Source organism: Camarhynchus parvulus, unplaced genomic scaffold (genome assembly GCF_901933205.1).
Source record: "Camarhynchus parvulus unplaced genomic scaffold, STF_HiC, whole genome shotgun sequence".
NCBI classification, from domain to species: domain Eukaryota; kingdom Metazoa; phylum Chordata; class Aves; order Passeriformes; family Thraupidae; genus Camarhynchus; species Camarhynchus parvulus.
Genome location: NW_022148513.1, coordinates 1 through 19,193, shown reverse-complemented (window position 1 = coordinate 19,193; position 19,193 = coordinate 1). Strand labels below are relative to the sequence as shown.

At 53.8% G+C, this 19,193-nt stretch overlaps 2 protein-coding genes across 2 annotated transcripts; both read right to left on the bottom strand.

The window, feature by feature from the left end:
- Nucleotides 1–2,395: 2,395 nt before the first annotated feature.
- Nucleotides 2,396–3,328, bottom strand: LOC115916870 (olfactory receptor 14A16-like). Its single transcript, XM_030970607.1, has one exon. The coding sequence runs from the start codon at nt 3,326–3,328 to the stop codon at nt 2,396–2,398; it is 933 nt and encodes a 310-aa protein (XP_030826467.1).
- Nucleotides 3,329–13,731: 10,403 nt separating this feature from the next.
- LOC115916868 (olfactory receptor 14I1-like) lies at nt 13,732–14,664 on the bottom strand. The gene has a single exon (XM_030970606.1). It carries the CDS (start codon nt 14,662–14,664, stop codon nt 13,732–13,734), a length of 933 nt encoding a protein of 310 aa, XP_030826466.1.
- Nucleotides 14,665–19,193: the final 4,529 nt, after the last annotated feature.

Here is a 19,193-nt window from a genome sequence, read left to right as displayed (position 1 = left end):
CTCAGCCAGGCTGGGATGGACACTGATGGTTTCTGGGCCAGGCTCTCGGGCCAGCCCAGCTCCCTGCAAGCTCTGCCAGCTGCCCTGAGCTCTGGGCAGCACCAAGGGCCTCTCCCCAGCCCAGCCCAGCCGGCTCTGGCCCCACAGCTCTGCTCAGGCCAGGCTGCTGTGGGCACTGCCCCACGGCCTCAGCCCCTGGCAGGGCACAGCAGCAGCTGCAGCTGCCACAGGACTCAGCCCCGCCATGGGGGAAGGTGCTTGGCCAAGGCCAACGGAGGCTCCCTGGCTGCCCTGCTCCCCACGGGCTGAGGTGATGAGAGCTCTGCAGTCCCTGCTGCCATCCCATCTGCCCAGGGCAGCACAAGAGCCCCGGCCTTGGGGCCCTCAAGAGCTGCTTCTGCTCCAGACCCAGGGCCCATGCCAAAGCTGGGGTAGCCACAGAGCTGTGCCCATTTCTGTTCATTGCTGCTCTCATGGGGATGGCACTCCTATGGATCAGGAATGGTGTGGCCAGCAGGAGCAGGGCAGGGATTCTTCCCCTGTGCTCAGCACTGGTTGGGCAGCGCCTCGAGTGCTGTGTCCAGTTCTGGGCCCCCCAATTCAGGAAGGACATGGAGGGGCTGGAACATGTCCAGAGAAGGGCAACAAGGCTCAGGAGGGTTCTGGAGCACAAGTCCTGTGAGGAGCGGCTGAGGGAGCTGGGGTTGTTTATCCTGGAGAAGAGAAGGTTCAGAGGAGACAAGGCAGTGTCAAGACACAGGTTGGACTTGATGATCTCCAAAGTCTTTTCCAACTTTGCTGATTCTGGGATTCTCTGAAACCACCCTTGGAGCAGTTGCAGGAGGAGTCCTGGGCCTCCTCTTCAGAAGCTCCAGCAGCCCAGGTCCCTCAGCTTCTCCTGCCAGCCCCAAAGCCCATCCTGTCAGTCCTGCAGAGCCTCTGCAGCTCCTCCTCAGTGCCCAGAACAGGGAGCCCCAGAGCCAGACACAGCAGCCCAGATGTGCCCCCCTGGCCTTGGCTGCCTCTGGCAAGGGAGCAGCAGGAGGCACTGCAGGAGCCTGCAGACAATTCCTGCAGCACTTGTGGGATGATCCTGCTGCCCAAGGGACGTTCCCATGGTGCCAAGTCAGGAACTGCAATGGGGAGTGGGGCCAGAGAGGAAAGGGCAAACAGGGATGGGCTGTGTGCAGGGCAGGGAACGGGGCTGCGCAAGAGGAAGAAACGTGTAGCAGGGAAGAGTAAAGAAAGCAAAGGTGAAGCCAAGGAAATGCTCAGGGCAGTTTGGGGGTGGCTGCCAGGCAGCCCTGGCTCTGAGCAACAGCGTCTGCAGTGGGACAGGAAACTCCCAGCTGATGGGAACAAACTTTCTGGCTGAGTGCAGAGGCCAGGACAAAGCTGAGTGGTTTCCCTGGTGTCCCCAGCCCTTGCTGGCCCCAGGGGCTGATGGCATTTGTGCTCCCTCAGGTTCATGTCCCCACAGCAACAGCATGGGGTGCTCCCCCCTGCTGTGTGCAATGCAAACAGGGGCTGCTGAGCCAGTGCTGCGTGTCTGTGCCTGCAAGGATGGGGCACCTGTGTGAGCTGGGGGGGAGAGGCCAGGGCTGCAGAGGGGGATGTTGTTGGCAGCTCCATCAGGACGCTCTGGGACGCTGCCCTGGGCTGTGCAGCGCACTGGGGATGGATCAGCCCCTGCTCTGCTGCTCCTTCCCGTCTGCCCCAGGGCCCTTGCAGAGCCCCAGCCATGCTGTTTGCCCCCAGCCTGCCCACGGCCAGCCTGGGGCTGCTCACGGGGGTTTCTGTGCTCAGCATTGGCCTGGCCGTGTTCTTGAGAGAGCCTGGGCAAGGAGCCTGGAGCCCCCAGGGCCTGGCCTGAGGCGTCAGTGCTGCCCCAGCAGTGCCCATGGCCTGTCCCTGCTGCAGCCCCGGCACTGCCACCCCCAGGGCTGTGCCCGGCCCCGAGAGCACTCACGCCCTGCAGCAACACCAGGGCCACCAGGGCAGCGGGGCAGGGCCACGGCAGCAGCACTGGCAACACCAAGTGCTGCTGCTGCTGCTGGGCACAGCTGCTGGGCCAGCCCTGATCTGCCCCAGCTCTGCACACAGACATTGCTGCTGCAGCTCCAGAGAAGGCAACAAAAGGGCATCTCTGCAGAAAACTCTGCTGGGACATCTTTTAGTTCCTTTAAAGACACTGAGAGTGCAGCCCTTCATTGGCACAGTCTGTGGCCACAGGGAAGGTGGAGAGAAACAAAATTGGCAATGGCTCAAACAATGACATTTATTTGTGGACAATATGAAAAATGTAAAAAAAGACAAATGACCACCAAAATGAAACCAACAAGAAGTATCAAAGGTGAGATTTCTTACCAATGATTGGCAGAAATTGGCCAGAGTTTTAATGTTTGTGAAACCATCCAGTCATCAGTCTCCACACTGCAGCCTTGAGCTCCTGGTTCCTCAGGCTGTAGATGAGGGGGTTCAGGGCTGGAGGCACCACCGAGTACAGAACTGACAGGGCCAGATCCAGGGATGGGGAGGACATGGAGGGGGGCTTCAGGTGAGCAAATATGATAGTGCTGAGGAACAGCGAAACCACAGCCAGGTGAGGGAGGCAGATGGAAAAGGCTTTGTGCTGTCCCTGCTCAGAGGGGATCCTCAGCACGGCCCTGAAGATCTGCACATAGGAGAAAATAATGAACACAGAACAACCTAATGATAAACAGGCACTAACTACGAGAAGTCCCAGTTCCCTGAGGTAGGATTTGGAGCAGGAGAGCTTGAGGATCTGTGGGATTTCACAGAAGAACTGGCCCAGGGCATTGCCATGGCACAAGGGCAGGGAAAATGTATTGGCTGTGAGCATGAGAGCAGTGAGAAAGGCACTGGCCCAGGCAGCTGCTGCCATGTGGGCACAAGCTCTGCTGCCCAGGAGGGTCCCGTAGTGCAGGGGTTTGCAGATGGACACGTAGCGGTCATAGCACATGATGGTCAGGAGAAAATAATCTGCTCCTATGAAGAGCAGAAAGAAAAAGAGCTGCGCAGCACATCCAGTGTAGGAGATGTCCCTGGTGTCCCAGAGGGAATTGTGCATGGCTTTGGGCACAGTGGTGCAGATGGAGCCCAGGTCGCTGAGGGCCAGGTTGAGCAGGAAGAAGAACATGGGCGTGTGCAGGTGGTGGCCGCAGGCTACGGCGCTGATGATGAGGCCGTTGCCCAGGAGGGCAGCCAGGGAGATGCCCAGCAAGAGGCAGAAGTGCAGGAGCTGCAGCTGCCGCGTGTCTGCCAATGCCAGCAGGAGGAAGTGCCTGATGGAGCTGCTGTTGGACATTTGCAGCGCCTTGGCGTGGGGATCTGTAAAAAAAAGTAATCATGGAATAGTTGGGTTTGGAGAGGACTTGAAATATCCCAGCACAGCCTGGGGGCACTTTCCCCCCACTGCCTGCCCAGGGCTCTGCTGCCTGGAGCTGGCCCTGCCAGCAGCTGCTTCCCTGTGCCCAGGGCTGGGCCCTGCCAGTGCTGCCAGAGCCCAGCCCAGCCCTGGGGGCTCAGCTCTGCCCTGCAGACCCCTCCCAGCTCAGGCACTGCCCAGGGGCAGCTCTGGCTCTGCAGGCTCTGATGGCAGCGTCAGAGCAACCCTGAGGAGGCTGGAAAAGCGACACTGATGCTGCCTCTAAGGGGCCCTGTGCTGATTTCTGTCACTGCCTGCTTTTTTCATATCTGAGAGAAAACGTCTTTATTTTCCTCAGCCTGAACTGAGACATGAATATCTATGTGCAATTTCCCATCCTGGCAACCCAGAGCAGTAGATTTAAAAAGCAGGATTTTCCCTTTTATGCAACCCCTGCCTTGCTGTGCGCCCTGCTTGGAAATGTTCTGCAGTTAAATGCCATGCTGGGAGCAGTCCTGAACAATGCAGCATCCTCCCCACACAAGGAGAACACTTCCAAGCCTGACCAGCTGTCTCCTCCCACCCAGACCTTGTCCCCCAGTGCTGGGAGCAGCTGCCAGGGCCGGCTGAGAGCTGTCCCTGGCAGGCAGCAGAGTCCCTGCCCCAGCACAGCGCCCTGGGCTGCAGGACCCTGCTCTGCAGGACAGCCCTGGGCACCCCTGGCTGCTCTGCACAAGAGACAATCAGAGAATGTACTCACAGGGTCTGCAGGCATTGGGATGTTCCAGCTGTAGGAGATGGCTCCAGGAGCTGCAGCTGCATTGTCCTGCAGCCAGAGGTTCCTGTGCCAAGGGCTGGCAGGGATTGTGCCCCAGGCACTTCTCAGCCCCTTCCCAGCCCTGACTGATTGAAGCTCTCTGTGCCTCTGTGCTGTGCCCGGGCTGGCTGCAGGCAGTGCCCCAGCCCTGCTGGGCTGGCAGAAGAGCTGCTCATCAAGAGAAATGTGCTTTTGAAGCCCTTCTTGGTTACCAGCAGCTGCCTCTGTGCCAGGAGCACAGCCCAGCTCATTGGCACAGACACAGCACAAGGACTTTAATGAGCCTCTGGGGCTTTGTGCTCAGGCCCTGAACATCAGTCCCTGAGAGGAAGCTGAAGAAACCTCTCCAGAACTCCAAGCCAGAATCCAACTCCAAAGTTTCTTGGACTTTTAATGGGTCCCAGTGAGGGACACGACTGAGAAAGTGTCCCCAGGCCCCAGGCAGAGCAGAGAACTGCAGGCAGTGCTGCCAGGAGGGGACAAAGAGAAGCCAAGTCTTGGTGCCCTGGGGCACAGCAGGGTCTGTGCCAGCAAGGGCTGGCAGGAGACACCTTGTCCTGAGGCCCTGGGGCCTCCTGGCACAGCCCCAGCCAGGCTGGGCACTGTCAGCCCCTTGTCCTGCCCTCAGCATCCCCCCCTAGCCCACATGCCAGTGGCCTCAAGGATCTGCTGGAAGGAGTCCCTGGGGAGCCTTGCTCAGCAATGGCCCTGGGGGCTCCTTCATGCTCCCTGCAGGGGCTGCAGGTTTTTCAAAGGACTTTGGCTTTGGCTTTTGCCTTGGAGTCTCTGAGAGGTTTGTGCAATAATGGCTTCCAATTATCTGCTGTAATTAATCCCTGGAGAGGGTTTGTCAGTAACAACATCCAGTGGGCTCATTAATGCTTCAAGGTACTTCAGTTATTTTAAGCTACTTGGTGTTTCCCTTTTTGATACAGACTCTGTGAGAGGTTTGTGCAATCATGGCCCCAATTATCTGCTTTAATGAGTCCCTTGAGAGCTTTGTACTGACACTCAGTGGGGCTTATTATTACTTTGAGATACTCAAGGTTTTTAAGGTACTTTATGGATTTAAGAATACTTTTAGATACTTTTAAGGATTTTCCTTCCTACACCGAGTCTCTGAGAGGTTTTTGTGCCATCCTGGCCTCCAATTCTCTCCTCCAAGTAGTCCATGCAGAGCCTGTGTTGGCTATCTTCCCCCTTTCTGTTTTACAACAAAGATGGAACTGAAAGTATTTTGCAAGACTTTCTAAAATCATCAAGAAAACCTGGGACAATTGGGAATTAAACAACCACTAAGAGAGAATTCATAGTCCTGTTTTAGCTAGTTCTCATCCAACCCTTCACTCCCTTGGATTGGAAGAGATTTTTGAACCAGTCTTTGTTTTCCACTTGAAGCTTCTTGAACCCTTCCTTCAGTACCTGAATGCTCTTGTGGATTGACTCGCTGTGGCTGGAGAGGTTCATGCAACACATCCCTCAGAGTCTACACAGCCATGCCCATGTGCCCAGAGTAAAAACTCTATCGCTGTTCTGCAAGGTGCCATGTCTGATGGTCTCTGTGTCTGAGAGCAGGCCACTCAATGTGAGGGAGGGAGCATTGGTTTGCTTACTTAACAGGCACCCAGGATGGTCTAATTGTCCTAAAGCTTTAGCTGCAGCCACTCAAGATAGTCCAAATTGGGGGTGCTACCATCTGATACCTGGATTAAAGCTTGCAAAACCATCTCTTTGATATCATCCAATACTTCTCTGGGGATACCTGCTGCTGGATCATCTGGTAGGCTGTGTTGTCTTCTCCACCTAGATGGTTGATTGTCTATTCTGCCCGTGCCTCATTATTAGCATAGTCTGCTATTAATTGATTTAGTAAACACTTCCATCCCCCTTCCCACAGGGTGTATTCTGTAGGTGACAACAACATGGTCATAATATATTTTAAATCATAGGGGGTTAAGACATGTACTGTAAACATGGCCCTCATTAGGCCATTAAAACAAGGTAAGTCCCTCCTATGGTCTTTAGCTGCCCTACACAGATCCTTGATTTCCCCGTAAACCAATGGCTGTTGCCTGGGATTCTGCTCCTTTCTTTCATAACATATGGGGGCAATGAGGAGTTTTGAGACTATTTGCCAGTCTCCTTCCTTAACTGCTTCTTTCCAGATCCTTTCCTTGGGATCTTCTGGGGTTGAGGGGTGAGGTGGCTCTGGGGAATCCAAACTGTCTTCTGGGGAGGAAGAATAACTTGGAACAGAATCATTTGGATTAGAAATAGTGTGATAGTTGGGCTTAGTATCTTTGACAATGGGGGTTATATTGTTGCCGGAGAGTGAGGCAAAGGACACTGCCATTTTGTCAGGTGTTGGGGAGTGTCATGGTTTGACACTGGCACAATGCCAGTGCCCCATGAAAATATACTTCCCTGGTGTTTGCTGTGAGATGTGACTAGGAAATAAGCAAAGCAGGCCTCTAGCTTAGAAAAAAAAAGGTTTATTAACTAAACTACAAAAGGGAACCCCCCCCCACACACACACCTGGAAAATGAAAACTCCACAAAAAGCATTTCCTCCTCCCCCCACCACATTTCCAATACATCTTCCAAATTTCAACTCTCCATCCATCACCCTGTGAATACTCAATTTCAGTCCGTCAAGAGGAGAGGAGTCCTTCTTGGGGCCATGGTGACCTCTTCCTTGCATGCCCAGTGCTCTCACCACTGTGCATGGAACAGAGCTGCTTCGAGGGTTGTCCTTTTAAGGGTGCTTTGACCAGTTCCAAAAAAAGCACAGTCTCTCACTTTTGGGACCTCTTGTCCCCCCCATACTTGTCTACCCCCTGGGGCCGGGGGGTCTCCAAAACTGAACCCTCTCAGTTCTGAGCCATCGCCTCCCCCTGCATGCAGCCTCTGTGTGTCGTGAGGAAGCATGGTTCTGTCCATGGCTGTACCAAAAAGAGTCCAGCAACCAGCTACTCCATCATCTCTTTCCGGCCTCATCTTTACTCTCCCAGCCTCACTCACTGCTCCAACTGTCATTCACTTGCCCATTTCCTCTTTATCATCCACTCCATCTCCCCTCCGGGAAAGGTCCAAATGCTCTGTGAGGTCTTCATTGTCCAGAAAGGGGTTAACAAACTTCTGCACGCGGCCAGGCTCCTTCCCCGCTGCACTCTCCCCTTACCCCTCCTTCTTCACAGGCCGATATCACTTCAAGGCCACAGGCCCGTACTGGCTTTCTCTCTCTCGTCTTCTGGGGGGGGGGGTGCTGCCCAAATCCTCTCGGGGCCTCTCTCCCTCTGTCTCTCCTGGGGGGGGGCTGCCCAACGCCTCCTGGTGCCCCCCACCACCCTTCCATCCTGAGGGGTCAGGCCTACCTCTGCCGCGCCGCAGGTTTCCCCTCCCCGGCCCAGCTCGAAGCCGGGCAGGGGAGGCCTTGCCTCTTTGCTGGCCGGAAATCAAAGAGAGAGCCCAAGGGAGTGCTCTGCTTCTAACCCCTGTGTTCTCAGAGGCACATCCACCCTCAGTGGCCAAGCCTGGTGTCAATTTAAAATCTGAACACCTATTGGCCTCTAGCCACTCCATTCCCAGAAAACTTGTTTCCTGTAAACCCACGACACTTTGCCAGGGACTTTCTGGGACAAGGGAGCTCTGCTCTGGCTATGGAGGGAGGTGCAAGTGCCACCACTGGAGTGGGAACGACAACTCATCAGGTTTGTGTCCTTTGGGAGGTCAGGAACTGATGAGACTCAGAGGCACAGAAAGTTTCTCTTCATGGTCAACAGACCAGGGTTGAACAGGACACAATTTAATAACAATCACGCTCTTCCCTGAGCTATGTGCAATGTCCCAGCAGCATCTGATGAGTCCACCATCCACAAGTGATTTCCATACTAAAATTGATTTCAGACAAACGTGATTCTGTGATAGAAATAAACACAATTCAGTTCTTGTATCAGAATGCTCATTCTGGAGTGGGAGCAAAACAACTCAAACAATTCCTGATTTGCAAAGCTGTCAGTGGTGGATGGAGAAGGGAGGTCAGGCTGCTCTTGGTGTTGAGGAAATGCTGAAACCAGCCTGACTCATTTCACCTCCTCCTGTCCTGGCTGATCTCCCCTCTTTCCCCTCCCACCCATTGGCTTTTGTCTCCCACCAGGCCCCCGGTGAAGAGCCTGGCTCTGTGTTCTCCATCCCCTCCTGGCTGGCACTGCCAGGCTGGGATGAGGAGCCCCTCAGCCTTCCCTGCTCTGGGCTGGACAAGCCCAGCTCCCTCAGCCTCTGCTCACAGCCCAAGGGCTCCAGCCCCACCTTGGAGGCCCTTCCCAGACCCTGCTCCAGCTGCCAGACATCTTTCCTGCCCTGGGCAACCCAACCCAGGCCACAGTGACCTGGATAATCCCTGTCCTTGATATCCTGGTCACACAGCCCTGGCCCCTGTCCCCATGTCAGGCTCTGGGGTGGATCCTGTGGAACATCCTTTGGTGGAGGCTGTGGCTCCAGGTGGGCCGGGGGGATCCTGGGGGACAGGGACCCTGCTGGGCATGGACAGCATTGGACTTGTTGGGAGAAACTGTGAGGGGGAGCTGGGGCGGAGTGACCAACCCAGTGACCTGACACAGCCCTGCTGGGATGTCACACAGCCCCTCTGGGATGTCACAGCCTGCTCTGTGATGTCACAGCCCATTCTCTAATGTCACACAGATGGTCTCTGATGTCACAGATGGCTCTGGGATGTCATAGTTGCTCTGTGATGCCAGAACTCTGCCCTGTGATGTCACATCCTGCTCTGTGATGACACAGAGGCAGTCTATGATGTCATAGCTTCTCAATGACCTCACATAACGCACTCTGTGATGTCATAGCTCACTCTGTGACCTCATGTTTCCAGATGATCAATTGTCTACACCAGGTGAGCTCACACCTGGAGCTTGTTCTCCAAAACCCCAGGCCTATGGAAACCACACAATACCCATTGTGTGAGAAGGGGAACTGGAAGTTCACCAGCCTCAGTGTCCTGCCAGCTCAGCCAGGCCCACTGGAACACTGGGGTCCACGAGCACCAGGGACCACCAGAGAGACCCCCAGGACAGAAGAACGCATGGGTAAAGGGGAGGGGAAATGTGTTAATGATTCTGGGGAAATGATTATCATATGTGTGTTTAGTCCAGGACAATCAATGAATATGTGTGCAAAATACAGAATATAAACAGAAACTTTCCTGTACTCAGCCTGCATGGCTTTGGGAGGAGCTCTCCCCCATGCATCCTGCTGAATAAAGAATGCTGCTTCTTAATGCTACATTGGGGTGTCGTGGGTTTACAGGAAGCAAGTTTTCTGGGAATGGAGTGGCCAGAGGCCAATAAGTGTTCAGATTTTAAATTGACACCAGGCTTGGCCACTGAGGGTGGATGTGCCTCTGAGAACACAGGGGTTAGAAGCAGAGCACTCCCTTGGGCTCTCTCTTTGATTTCCGGCCAGCAAAGAGGCAAGGCCTCCCCTGCCCGGCTTTGAGCTGGGCCGGGGAGAGAAAGCCTGCGGCCCGGCAGAGGTAGGCCTGACCCCTCAAGATGGAAGGGTGGTGGGGGCACCAGGAGGCGTTGGGCAGCCCCCCCCAGGAGAGACAGAGGGAGAGAGGCCCCGAGAGGATTTGGGCAGCACCCCCCCCCCCAGAAGACGAGAGAGAGAAAGCTGGTACGGGCCTGTGGCCTTGAAGTGATATCGGCCTGTGAAGAAGGAGGGGGAAGGGGGGAGTGCAGCGGGGAAGAGGGGAGTGCAGCAGGGAAGGAGCCTGGCCGCATGCAGGAGTTTGTTAACCCCTTTCTGGACAATGAAGACCTCACAGAGCATTTGGACCTTTCCCGGAGGGGAGATGGAGTGGATGATAAAGAAGAAATGAGCAAGTGAATGACAGTCGGAGTAGTGAGTGAGGCTGGGAGAGTAAAGAAGAGGCCGGAAAGGGATGATGGAGTAGCTGGTTGCTGGACTCTTTTTGGTACAGCCATGGACAGAACCGTGCTTCCTCACGACACAGAGGCTGCATGCAGGGGGGAGGCGATGGCTCAGAACTGAGAGGGTTCAGTTTTGAGACCCCCGGCCCCAGGGGGTAGACAAGTATGGGGGGGACAAGAGGTCCCGAGAGTGATGAGGAAACTGTGCTTTTTTTTTGGACTGGTCAAAGCACCCTTAAAAAGATAACCCTTGAAGCAGCTCTGTTCCTTGTCCAGTGGTGAGAACGCTGGTCATGCAAGGAAGAGGTCACCATGGCCCCAAGAAAGACTCCTCTCCTCTTGATAGACTAGAATTGAGTATTTACAGAGTGATAGATAGAGAGTTGAAATTTGGAAGATGTATTGGAAATGTGGTGGGGGGGAAGAGGAAATGCTTTTTGTGGAGTTTTCATTTTCCAAGTGTGTGTGTGTGTGTGTGTGTGTGTAGTTTGTTTTCCTTTTGTAGTTTAGTTAATAAACTTTTTTTTCCTAAGGTAGAAGCCTGCTTTGCTTATTTCCTAGTCACATCTCACAGCAAACACCGGAGAAGTATATTTTCATAGGGCACTGGCATTGTGCCAGTGTCAAAACATGACATGGGGTTAAGGAGTTTTCTGTTTTACTGAATTTTTGGTGACACTCCCACTGCCAAGGAAAGGTCTGTCTGCTGCTGTTCACAAACAGAGAAGGGCTGGGGGCAGATGTGGGGCTCGGAGGCTGCCTGGGGCACAGTGACCATGAAATAATCAAGTTTTCAATGTTCTGTGAAAGAAGGAGGGGCAGCAACAAAACTTCTACACTGGAATTAGGAAGGGCAGACTTTAGGCCTGTTTAGGATGCTGATTTGGGGAGTATCAAATCAGGTACTGATTTTTTAAGGGAAACAGCCCTTAAAAACAAAGGGATCCAGGAAGGATGGACACATTTCAAGAAAGTAATCTTAAGGGGCAAGGAGCTGCTTGTCCCAGTGTGACAAAAAATGAGCTAGAGTGGAAAATGACTGTCCTGGCTGCCAGTGGAACTTTTGTGGGAACTCAGGGGGGAAAAAGAGGGTGCATCACCTTTGGACAGAAGGCCAGGCAACTTAGGAAATGTTTAAGGATGTTGTTAGGTCATGCAGAAAGAAAAGGAAAGAGGTGAAAGCTCATTTAGAACTTAACCTGGCCATTTCTATGAAAAACAATACTAAATGTTTCTACAAATAAATTATTAGCAAAAAATGGGATTAGGAGAACCTCTACTCTTTTTAGGTACAGTGGGGAATATGCTAACTAAAGATAAGGAAAAGGCTGAGCTACTTAACATCTTGTTTTTCTCAATTTTCAGTATTAGGACAGGCTGTCCTCAGGACAAGTGTTCTCCTGAGCTGGTAGATGGGCACAGGGAGCAGAACAGCCCCTGGAATCCAGGAGGAAGCAGTTGCTGACCTGCTGAGCCACTCAGATGCTCACAGGTGTGTGGGATCAGATGGGATCCATCCCAGGGCAATGAGGGAGCTGGTGGATGAGCTCCCCAAGCTGCTCTCCATCATTTACCATCAGTCCTGGCTCAGCAGGGAGGTCCCAGAGCACTGGAGGTGCCAGTGTGAGCCCATCCCCAAGCAGGGCTGGAAGGAGGAGCTGGGGAACTCCAGGCCTGTCAGCCTGACCTGGGTGCCCGGCAAGGTTATGGAACAGATCACCTTGAGTGCCATCACAGGGCACCCACAGGATGGCCCAGGGATCAGAGCCAGCCAGCGGGGATTGAGGGGTGGCAGGTCCTGCCTGACCAACCTGGTCTCCTTGTATGACCAGGTGACCCACCTGTGGATGTGGGAAAGGCTGTGGATGTTGTGTGCCTGGACTCCAGCAAAGCCTTTGACACTGTCTCTGACAGCATTCCCTGGAAAAGCTGCAGCCCACGGCTTGGGCAGGTTCCCTCCTCGCTGGGAGATTTAAGAGCTGGCTGGAGGCTGGGCCCAGAGAGTGCTGGGGATGGTGCTGCACCCAGCTGCTGTCCAGGCACTGGTGCTGTCCCCAGGGATCTGTGCTGGGCCCAGTCCTGTTTAATATCTTCACTGATGATCTGGCTGGGGATCGAGTCCCCATTCCCAAATTGCAGATGGCACCAAGCTGGGTGTGAGTGTGGATCTGCTGGAGGGCAGGACAAGAAGACACAGCCTTAAGCTGCACCAGGGGAGGTTCAGGCTGGACAATAGGAAGAAGTTCTTCACAGAAAGGGTGAGTGGGCATTGGAATGGACTGGCCAGGGGGGAGGTGGCAGAGTCACTGTCCCTCTCCAGTGGCACTCAGTGGCATGGTCTGGGTGACAAGGCAGTATTAGGGCAATGGTTGGACTTGATGATCCCAAAGGTCTTTTCCAGCCTATTTGATTCTGTCATTCTGTGATGATTGGGACACTCTGGGGCCATTGTGACACTGCAGGGCCTTGTGGAACTAAGAGGACCATTGTGACACTGGGCAGCCCCACAGAACCAGGGGTCCATTGTGGTGCTGTGGGGCCAAATGGAACCAGGGAGTGCACGGTGACACTCTGGGTCCTTGTGGAACCACAGAGGCCATTGTGACACTGCAGGGCCTTGTGGAAACAAGGAGTCCATTGTGACACTGAGGGGACTTGTGGAACCACAGAGACCATGGTGACAGCATGGGACCTCAAATGACCATGGGGCCGTTGTGACACCCTGGGGCGCCATGGAACCAATGGGCCACTGTGAAACTGCAGCACCAATGAGAACATTGTGACACTGTGAAGCCCCATGGAACAAAGGAGTCCATTGCTGCTCTGCATGGTCTCATGGAACCAAGGAGACCAGTGTGACAGTGCAGGGCCTGGTGTAACCAAGAGGCCATTGTGACACTGAGGGGCCCCATGGAACCAAGGACATCTTTGCAGATGACACCAAGTTGTCTGGGAGTGTTGATCTGCTGGAGGGTAGGAGGGCTCTGCACAGGGCCCTGGACAGGCTGGATCCAGGGCCCAAATCCAACAAGGTGAGGTTGAACAAGTCCAAGTGCCGGGTCCTGCACTTTGGCCACAACAACCCCTGCAGCACTACAGGCTGGGGACAGAGTGGCTGGAGAGCAGCCAGGCAGAAAGGGACCTGCAGGGACTGATGGACAGAAGGCTGGACATGAGCCAGCAGTGTGCCCAGGTGGCCAAGAAGGCCAATGGCTCCTGGCCTGGATCAGGAATGGTGTGGCCAGCAGGACCAGAGCTGCTGGGCCAGCCCTGATCTGCCCCCAGCTCTGCACACAGACATTGCTGCTGCAGCTCCAGAGAAGGCAACACAAGGGCATCTCTGCAGAAAACTTTGCTGGGAGATCCTTTAGTTCCTTTAAAGCCACTGACAGTACAGCCCCTCATTGACACAGGCTGTGGCCACCGGGAATGTGGAGAGAAAACGGCACAAAACATGACCTTTCTTTGTGGGCAGTATTAAAAAAGTAAAACAAAGAAAAAGAACCTCCAAATTAAAACAAACAAAAGTATCAAAGGTGACTTTTATTACAAGCAACTTGTACAAACTGGCAAGCAGTTCAATATTTCTGAAACCATCCAGTCATCAGTCTCCACACTGCAGCCTTGAGCTCCTGGTTCCTCAGGCTGTAGATGAGGGGGTTCAGGGCTGGAGGCACCACCGAGTACAGAACTGACAGGGCCAGATCCAGGGATGGGGAGGACATGGAGGGGGGCTTCAGGTGAGCAAATATGCCTGTGGTGACAAACAGGGAGACCACGGCCAGGTGAGGGAGGCAGGTGGAAAAGGCTTTGTGCCGTCCCTGCTCAGAGGGGATCCTCAGCACGGCCCTGAAGATCTGCACATAGGAGAAAACAATGAACACAAAACAGCCAAATAGCAAACACACACTAACTGCAATGAGCCAAAGTTCCTTGAGGTTGGAGTATGAGCAGGAGATCTTGAGGATCTGTGGGATTTCACAGAAGAACTGGCCCAGGGCATTGCCATGGCACAGGGGCAGGGAAAATGTATTGGCTGTGTGCATGAGAGCATTGAGAAAGGCACTGGCCCAGGCAGCTGCTGCCATGTGGGCACAAGCTCTGCTGCCCAGGAGGGTCCTATAGTGCAGGGGTTTGCAGATGGACACGTAGCGGTCGTAGCACATGATGGTCAGGAGAAAATATTCTGCTGAGATGAAGAAATAAAAAAAAAAGAGCTGCGCAGCACATCCAGTGTAGGAGATGTTCCTGGTGTCCCAGAGGGAATTGTGCATGGCTTTGGGGACAGTGGTGCAGATGGAGCCCAGGTCGCTGAGGGCCAGGTTGAGCAGGAAGAAGAACATGGGCGTGTGCAGGTGGTGGCCGCAGGCTACGGCGCTGATGATGAGGCCGTTGCCCAGGAGGGCAGCCAGGGAGATGCCCAGCAAGAGGCAGAAGTGCAGGAGCTGCAGCTGCCGCGTGTCTGCCAATGCCAGCAGGAGGAAGTGCCTGATGGAGCTGCTGTTGGACATTTGCAGTGCCTTGGCATGGGGATCTGTAAGAAAAGTAATCATGGAATAGTTGGGTGTGGAGAGGACTTGAAATATCCCAGCACAGCCTGGGGGCACTTTCCCCCCACTGCCTGCCCAGGGCTCTGCTGCCTGGAGCTGTCCCTGCCAGCAGCTGCTTCCCTGTGCCCAGGGCTGGGCCCTGCCAGTGCTGCCAGAGCCCAGCCCAGCCCTGGGGGCTCAGCTCTGCCCTGCAGACCCCTCCCAGCTCAGGCACTGCCCAGGGGCAGCTCTGGCTCTGCAGGCTCTGATGGCAGCGTCAGAGCAACCCTGAGGAGGCTGGAAAAGCGACACTGATGCTGCCTGTGAGGGGCCCTGTGCTGATTTCTGTCATTGCCTGGTTTATTCAGATCTGATATTTTTTTCAACCTTAACTGAGAGATGAATATCTGTGTGCAATTTCCCATCCAGGCAACTCAGAGCAGTAGATTAAAAAAGCAGGATTTTCCCTTTCATGCAGCCCCTGCATTGCTGTGCTCCCTGTATAATCTACTTGGAAATGTTCTGCAGTTAAATGCCATGCTGGGAGCAGTCCTGAACAATGCAGCATCCTCCCCACACAAGGAGAACACTTCCAAGCCTGACCAGCTGTCTCCTGCCACCCAGACCTTGTCCCCCAGTGCTGGGAGCAGCTGCCAGGGCCGGCTGAGAGCTGTCCCTGGCAGGCAGCAGAGTCCCTGCCCCAGCACAGCGCCCTGGGCTGCAGGACCCTGCTCTGCAGGACAGCCCTGGGCACCCCTGGCTGCTCTGCACAAGAGACAATCAGAGAATGTACTCACAGGCTCTGTAGGCATTGGGATGTTCCAGCTGTAGGAGATGGCTCCAGGAGCTGCAGCTGCATTGTCCTGCAGCCAGAGGTTCCTGTGCCAAGGGCTGGCAGGGATTGTGCCCCAGGCACTTCTCAGCACCTTCCCAGCCCTGACTGATTGAAGCTCTCTGTGCCTCTGTGCTGTGCCCGGGCTGGCTGCAGGCAGTGCCCCAGCCCTGCTGGGCTGGCAGAAGAGCTGCTCATCAAGAGAAATGTGCTTTTGAAGCTCTTCTTGGTTACCAGGAGCTGCCTCTGTGCCAGGAGCCCAGCCCAGCTCAGCAGCACAGACACAGCACAAGGACTTTAATGAGCCTCTGGGGCTTTGTGCTCAGGCCCTGAACATCAGTCCCTGAGAGGGAGCTGAAGAAACCTCTGCAGAACTCCAAGTCAGAATCCAACTCCAAAGTTTCTTGGACTTTTAATGGGTCCCACTGAGGGACACGACTGAGAAAGTGTCCCCAGGCCCCAGGCAGAGCAGAGAACTGCAGGCAGTGCTGACAGGTGGGGACAAAGAGAAGCCAAGTCTTGGTGCCCTGGGGCACAGCAGGGTCAGTGCCACCAAGGGCTGGCAGGAGACACCTTGTCCTGAGGCCCTGGGGCCTCCTGGCACAGCCCCAGCCAGGCTGGGCACTGTCAGCCCCTTGTCCTGCCCTCAGCATCCCCCCCTAGCCCACATCCCAGTGGCCTCAAGGATCTGCTGGAAGGAGTCCCTGGGGAGCCTTGCTCAGCAATGGCCCTGGGGGCTCCTTCATGCTCCCCTGCAGGGACTGCAGGTTTTTCAAGGACTTTGGCTTTGGCTTTTTGCCTTGCAGTCTCTGAGAGGTTTGTGCAATCATGGCCTCCAATTATCTGCTGTAATTAGTCCCTGGAGAGGCTTTGTCAGTAACAACACTCAGTGGGGCTCATTAATGCTTCAAGGTACTTCAGTTATTTTAAGGTACTTGGTGTTTCCCTTTTGATCCAGACTCTGTGAGAAAGATTGTGCAGTCACAGCCTCCAATATCTCCTTTAATTAGTCCCTGGAGACCCTTTATCATAATGACACTCAGTGGCTCATTAATGCTTCAAGGTACTGCAGTTATTTTAAGGTATTTGTTTTTTTCCTTTTGATACAGACTCTGTGAGAGGTTTGTGCAATCATGGCCCCAATTATCTGCTTTAACAAGTCCCTTGAGAGCCTTGTACTGACACTCATTGGAGCTCATTAATACTTTGAGATACTCAAGGATTTTAAGGTACTTTGGATTTTCCTTTCCACTCTGAATATCTGAGAGGTTTTTTTTGTGCAATCCTGGCCTTCAGTTTTCTCCTCCAAGGAGTCCATGAGAAGCCTGTGTTGGGGATGGACCTCAGTGGGACCCATTCATGCCTCGATACACTTTGGGCTTTTCTTCTGCCTTTGACTGCTGGAAAGGTTTGTGCAATGTCCTCTCAGGCCCTGAGGTTCCAGGGCTCAGCTCCAAATCCACCACGGAGCTCATCAGGATCAGGCAAGTCCTGACAAACCATGGCTCTGACTTGATTTCCCTCTGCTCTAATGCAGTACATCAGAAATGTTTCTGTAGTGGTTTCAATTTGCCAATCTGAGATTTCTTGGAGAATGCAGCAATTATTGTGGTGGATTCAGTGTTGACTAATTACCAGTGCACTCACTAGAATATCCTTACTCATTTCTTGCTGTGAGATAGGATTAGGAGAAAGGCAAGGTAGCGTCCAAACTTTAAAAGGGTATAAAGAAAAGTTTATTAATTGTAACTAAAAGAAAGAGTAATAAGAATCAGATCAAAACTTTCAGAACACTTCTCTCTCTACAACCTTTTCTTTCTTCCTGACTGTGTAAAGAGACAAAACCTAAATTTTTCAGTCATTTTACCACCTCTAGAATAGTCTTTCTTCAGTTCACTTAGGGAGAGGAGGTGTAAAGAAAATATTTTGTTGTCCTTCCTTGAAAAGTTTGTTACAATCACTGGAGGAGAGGGAGCAAATGTCACTAGCGAGACTGCTAAAGTTCATTTACTCCAAGGTGAGGAACACAAGGCTGCTGAAAGTCCCACAAGAAGCCCAGCTCAAGTAGCTAAATTCCCAAATAACTCCAGCCAGGGCTCTCCGGGAGGATTTTTTTGGAGAGTGTGTTGAGCCGGCAGATCCCGGACTCGAGCCCTGGATATCTCGGGCTCCCTCAGAGGAGCTTTTCGGGGGGGAGAGGAGCCGCGATCGCCCCTCGGGGGGGTCCGGGGGGGCTCCACGTGGGGATGGCCCGGTACCGACGGGCGGGACATTGGTTTTGGGGATCCCCGTGAGAGCGGGGCTGTGGAGCAGGGGACCCCGGGGCGGGGAGAGGGGAAGGGGCGATAGCGGAGCTGGGGACCCCCGGCAGCCCGGAGATGAGGCGGGGACGGGACCCCCTGACCCTGACAGGGCCGTGTCCTGGGGTGACTTCATGATGCTCGTACCCCATCGGTCCGTTTAGCCCAGAAATGAGTTCTGCACCTTTAAGGCCGGTTCTGAGAGCGAAGGGGAGGAGGAAGAAGCTGCAGTTTGTTTTCAGAAACTGCACTCACTCCTCCACATTCCAGCTCCTGGATGGACACAGGGCGGGACAGAGCTCTCCTTTGCTTTTAGTTAGTTTTTAGCTCGCTGAGGCAGAGAAGTTCCCTGGACTGTGATTTTTCTTTTTCTTTGGAGATGTTTAAACCTGCTCTGCACTGAACACCCCGAACAGCACCGGCAGCTCCCACCTGTGGCCCACGGGGCAGGGCCTGGGCTGTGGCATTTCCAGCGCTGGAGGCACTCATAAGAGACTTACAAGAGACTGATAAGAGACTAATAAGAAACTGATAAGACACTGAGTGAGCCGAGTTAGAGCCCACAGAGGAACATTCTGGGTTTGTCTTCTATTTTGGAGCAGCAGGAGGTTTTATTGCTTAATATTGTTCAGTTTTTGTGCTCGTGAATGATTTGCCTGTTAAATAAAGTTTTTTTCCACTTTTCTCCAAGGAAATATTTTCCCGAACTGGCTGAGGGTGGGGCTGCTGAATCGGCATTTTAGAGGAAACAGCTTTTGGAGGTTTTCCATCAAATTTGCCCTAAACCAGAACAGGGTGGGGGAAAGAAAGGGAAACCCCAAGTGTCTGGATTGACAGGAGGCTGGAGAGGGGGACCCTGGGACCCCAAAATCCCCGAGAATCCTGAAGCAGGCTCCTGGGGAGGGGGCATCCCCAGGACCCAAGGGATGCCCAGCAGCCCTGAGATGGGGGACCACCAGAACACCAGAGGAATGAGACTGGAAATGGGAAACTCCTGGTGGCTTTTTTTTAATTCACTCTTGATTTTTGGACATCAGGTGACTTCTAAAAATGGACTTGGGCAAGAGGAATCCCCAACCCAAAGAATTCACATCCTTTTTTTCCCCAAACCAGGATTTTCCCCAAACCTTCCCATCGTGACATCCCCCCTGTCCCACTCTGGGTGAGCTCAGTCCCAAACCTGACCCTGATCCTGGTCTCAATCTCACTCCATGTTTAGACACCACTCACAGTTCTGTATTTAATCATATCCCAGTGCCAGACTCGTCTAGCCCCAGACCCAATCCCAACCCCAGCCCTAAAGCCAATCCCATGTCCAGCCTTAACCCCAATGCCAGCTCTAATCCAAATCTCAGCCCCAACTCCAAGCCCAGCCCCAA